This window comes from Lathyrus oleraceus, chromosome 7, assembly GCF_024323335.1.
Source record: "Lathyrus oleraceus cultivar Zhongwan6 chromosome 7, CAAS_Psat_ZW6_1.0, whole genome shotgun sequence".
NCBI classification, from domain to species: Eukaryota; Viridiplantae; Streptophyta; class Magnoliopsida; order Fabales; family Fabaceae; genus Lathyrus; species Lathyrus oleraceus.
Window position 1 is genome coordinate 24258936 of NC_066585.1, and position 5255 is coordinate 24264190.

Below are 5255 nucleotides of genomic sequence, written 5' to 3' on the forward strand. Positions count from 1 at the left end.
CTGGTTTCGAAATTGGTTGGAGACGTGGGTGGGATATCGCCTTTTATCCCAATTAATCTAGATTGAGCTGTAGTATTTTTGTTTTACATTTAGAGCATACATATATGTTGGACATGTGACTTCATACACAAGAGAGAGTGAATTGTGGAGTTTTGTAATCAAAATAATTTGAAAATCAAAGTTTGAAAATATTTCGTAAAGCAAACAAGTAAATATGCAACAAAATTAAAATATAGATGAAAAACTAAAGGAAAGACAATTAAGGAGAGAGAGAGAGAGAGAGAGAGAGAGAGAGAGAGAGAGAGAGAGAGAGATTTATACAAGTTCGACATAAGTTGACCTACTCATGTCCCCAAGAATTATTCTTGAGAGTAACCAATAAACTAGAGAGCTTTTAGAAAGATTTGCCAACAAATCTCTTTATACAAGAAAATGAAGTTTAAAGGTTAACTTCCAACCAAACAGTAAATCGGGTTTAAAGTGGTTATCCTTCGAACCGAGATCGAGTTTTAAGTTGGCTATGCTCAGAACCTAACTAGAGTTTTACACAGGCTGACCTTGAATCGAGTTGAGATTGTAAACGAGCTATTTTCGAACCAACTAAAATTTTACATCATGCTAAACTTAGGAACCAAGATGAGATTTTACATTGAATAATCTTGAACCCGTAGAGTTTTTAACCAGAATGATCTCAAGAATCGTTGTGGAGATTTCGATGGCTAATCTTCATAATCCCAAAAGCGTTTTTCTTCTTTGCAAAACTCGCGAACCACGCAGTGACTTCCTAAGACAGTATCCCAAAACAGACAAGATTTTTTATTGGTTTAGTTCGTAACTAAACAACTTCTTGTAGAAAAATATTTACTCGAGAGGTAATATACTTTTTGATAAACAACAATTGAGTCTTCAACGAGAACAATGATCATCTCTTAGACTCAAGAATATTATCAAAACACTATGGTAAAATACATGTGAGAAAAAATGAGACAAATACTCGTTTTCTAAATGAAATAAAATGATAGAGAAACTTTTTATTCATAGACCAAATCGTGATATAAATTTAGAAATAATCCACAAACAAAATGAATGTGATGATAAATTAATCCAATTGATTATTGAACCAAATAATCTATTGTTCAAGCAATGTTATTGCAACAATTTTTTATCTCATAAAAAAAATGAAATTTTTTAAACAATATACAACAATAAATAAGTAAGGTTATTTTCTATTTTTTGTAATTTAAAAAATGTATATTAAGTGCAATTTTTTTTTATCTTGCGAATAGAATACCGACGTGGCGTGGCCTAATGCGCTTCACAAGTGATTTTGTTATTGTCTTTTTGTCACGACAGCCTCAAAAAAGTACTCCGAAATCTCTTTGCGATAAATATTTGTGGATAAGAATCTTCAACGCATGCCACACACACGAAACACACACAAGTAATCTTCTTCACTAATCACATTACATGCACCACCATAACTTAACCATTGGTTCCTAACTATGCAGATTCATCTCTCCCTAGAACCTCCCTTCAACTACTCAACTCAGGTACGTATGTATGCAGCATAAACTATACTTTTGTTTCTAGTTTCTAGTGCTTGCAATGAGTTGGTTTTGTAAACTTGATTCTTGTTGATTGTGTTTTGTAGTTTTGAATGAGACATGTTCGTGTGATGATGATTGGAATATAGCTAGTCTTGCAGCCAGAATCTGATTCTGGCAAGGGTAGAAAGGTGGTTTGTCGAGACTTTCAGAAGCTGCAATCAATTCTATTCATTGCCATGGATAGTGGCCAGAAGGTAGCCCTAATGAGTTTTGAAAATGCTAAAGATTTATCAGTCATGCTACTGTGATTTTTTAAAACTTTTTCTGTAGTGAAAATATCAGAAAATCATTTGTATGGTGTTGTATAAGGCATTTAGATACTATGATATTGAGCATTTAGACATTTGTAGAAATATATTGTATAAATGGTGTGTGGCTCGTGATACAAGAGTTTGACCTAACTCATCCTTATAAAATCAGCTTAAAAACTGGATTATAACATAGTTAAATAGGGTGTCTAATTGTTTTGTCATGGTTGAACCGTGACTAATTTAGAGAGGGCTTCAAAAACTTAAGACGACTCTGTTCTCGCTATTGCATGGTTCCAAGCTATTTTGAATTTACTATGATTACATAATTATCTACAATATCTTAGAGATGAAAAGTTCAGTTGTTCTAAGTGATGGCCTAAAAAATCATTTGATCTTTGATTTTTGCATTGGATCACAATGACTAATCATGTGTTGATGATGATTAAAATGTAGTGAAACACTTCCTATAATATTTATGTTTTGGCAATTCTGAAACAGGAGCCGAAGCAATACAAGAACAGTCAATCAAAATTAAGCTCTACTCCAGAAGAAACAGGCGATGAATCCCGCTGTCATATCTGTATGGAGAGAAACAGTTGTCAAAGAGTTATTTCAAGAACAAAACTGATGAACACTTTGATTGGAAAACGGAAACCGCAAGAAGCCGTGACCGTCTTCAATAGTTTGGCTGAAGAAGGACATAGGCCAACTATTATAACATACACGGCATTCGTGGCTGCGCTAACACGTCTAAAGCGTTTCAAGTCTATTCCTTCGCTTCTTTCAAAAGTTGAAGAGAACGGAATGAAGCCAGATTCTATACTTTTCAATGCCATGATCAATGCTTTTTCTGATTCCGGTAAGGTACATGAAGCCATGAAAATCTTTAGGAAAATGAAGGAATACGGATGCGAACCAACAACTAGTACTTTTAACACTCTCATTAAAGGATTTGGAGTCATTGGAAAGCCTTATGAAGCCATGAAATTGCTAGAGATGATGTATCAGGACGGAAAAGTGAAACCGAACGAGAGAACGTATAATATTCTCATCCAAGCTTGGTGTACAAAGCATAACTTGGAAGAGGCGTGGGATGTTCTGTATAAAATGGAGGACTCGGGTCTGCAACCTGACGTTGTCACATACAACACGCTGGCGAGAGCGTATGCTCAGAATGGCGAGACATTCGAAGCTGAAAGGTTAATATTTAAAATGCAGCAGTATAATAACAAAGTGAGGCCTAATGAACGAACTTGCGGTATCATAATAAACGGTTATTGTAAGGAAGGTAACATGGAAGATGCCTTGAGATTTTTATACAAAATGAAAGCTCTTGGAGTGCATCCAAATCCTGTAGTTTTCAACTCTCTTATCAAAGGATATTTAGACATTACAGACACAAATGGAGTAGAAGAGGTAAGTTCTAATATCGAATAATTTTCATAAAATCGATAGTTCCTTGTATTGTGATCGAAATAGTAACCTACGAATTGAAATTTGGTCAGGCATTGACATTGATGGAAGAATTCGGGATCAAACCGGATGTAGTGACGTATAGCACCATCATGAATGCATGGAGTTCATCCGGGCTTATGGACAATTGCGAAGAGATATTCGATGACATGATGAAGGCTGAGATAGAACCTGACGTCCACGTTTATAGCATCCTTGCTAAAGGCTATGTACGCTCCGGGCAGCCAGGTAAAGCCGAGACTCTACTGACTTCGATGACCAAATATGGTTTACAACCAAATGTTGTGATCTTCACTACCATCATTAGTGGATGGTGCGCCGTTGGAAATATGGACCGCGCTGTTAGACTTTACGAGAAAATGCAGGAAATGGGAATTCCGTTGAATTTGAAAGCTTATGAAACATTAATATGGGGGTATGGAGAGGCAAAGCAACCTTGGAAAGCAGAAGAGTTACTTGTTACTATGGAAGAAAGTGGTGTAGCTCCTGAAATGTCCACTGTCGAGCTGGTTGCTGATGCTTGGCGTGCTATCGGTTTCTCCGAAGAAGCTAATAGAATTCTTAATGGTTTAGAAGAAGAAACCGAGTATGAGGAAAATTTTGGTAGTGAAAAGATACCGGGGCAGAACATGGAGCGGATTTATAAGAAACCGAAACTCGGTGCTTCCCAGTCTAATAATCTACTGCAAATGCCTGGTATAGTAGTAACTCAACCAGAAAGAACCACAAATACCGGCAACATAAAAAGCCAAATGATAGTTAAAACATATGACTCAACGCGGAATGCTACCGCTTCGATGGTTTTTGTTCGCGCAAATTCATATAGACCACAGCCATTGATTGTAAGTAGGCATCAAATTCATAGTCAGACCATTAGGCCTTTATTTGATTGTTGCAGATTAGTGTCAATACATTGTTGAGATAACTTTCTGGTTTGGTCATCTCATTTGATCTGTGATGAAACACAATGATTTTGAATATATTATTTGCTTCCATGATAATGAAACTAAGTAACAATATTACATCTTGTGAATGTTAACAATATTGCGATGTCTCTTAACATGCCACTGAAGAATGAGCTAGTACTTGTTCTTGTGGACTCCACTGGCTTGTTTGAATCAGCATGATTCTTGATCATTTGAGAAACGAACTTTCTCCCAGCAAGTTCAAGTTCTTCCATGTGTTGAAAAGTTGTTAGAATAGGATTATCACTCTCTGGTAAACCGTTGTCGAAGAACTCGAAAGTGAGAGAACCGTTGCGGATTGGAGTTGGTAACTTTTCAATAATGTTGATGACAGTTTGCATGTTTCTGCCACCTTTGTCGAATGGGATGAAGATGACAGAAGCACCCTTTGCAGAAGACATTTTCATAGTCAAAGGTATACTATGTGGTAATGGTCTTTTAATTATATTAATAATTTTTCAATTTTTGAAATTATAATCAAGCCTATAAATTACTTTTTGTCCTAAGCTTTTGTTGGTAAATTTTTAAAATGTTTATTTGATAAATGAAAATATTCAATCGGGGAAGTGATTGTGGTTTTTGCTAAAGAATCAAAAGTCATGGATTTGAAACTTTGATTTGTATATTTTTTGGGTGTAGTTTGATGTCACTCCTTTCAATTTTTGGATGGAAGGGGTGGCAAAATGGGTCGTGGTCTATTGGGTCAACCCACTCACCCGTCAAAAATGATAGATTGAGTTGAGATTTTGTGTCTGTTTATCCATTCAGTTCGTCCGTCTTTAAGTCTGTCCCGTCAACCTAGTTATCAAGCACTCAAAATATTTATTTTAATTAATTTGAAGTTAATATTTGAACTATATGTTGAATTATAATTTTTTGTGTCGAAGCAGGTTGCTCGACAAAAGCAAGAAAGTGTCGAATCACCTAATGTGTCGAGTTGTATTAGTATGTCGAAGTAT

The 5255-nt window shown here is 35.7% G+C and overlaps 1 protein-coding gene and 1 long non-coding RNA gene across 2 annotated transcripts; one reads left to right on the top strand and one right to left on the bottom strand.

The window, feature by feature from the left end:
• The first annotated feature begins 1351 nt into the window (after window positions 1–1351).
• LOC127101444 (pentatricopeptide repeat-containing protein At5g21222) lies at window positions 1352–4353 on the top strand. The gene is made up of 4 exons (XM_051038875.1): window positions 1352–1550; window positions 1652–1801; window positions 2357–3274; window positions 3364–4353. Exons 2-4 carry the CDS (start codon window positions 1784–1786, stop codon window positions 4249–4251), a joined length of 1824 nt encoding a protein of 607 aa, XP_050894832.1. The 5' UTR covers window positions 1352–1550; window positions 1652–1783; the 3' UTR covers window positions 4252–4353.
• Window positions 1668–2350, bottom strand: LOC127101445 (uncharacterized). The gene is made up of 2 exons (XR_007794635.1): window positions 2048–2350; window positions 1668–2004 (listed from the first exon to the last, which is right to left on the bottom strand). It is a non-coding gene; the product is annotated as an uncharacterized LOC127101445 (long non-coding RNA).
• Window positions 4354–5255: the final 902 nt, after the last annotated feature.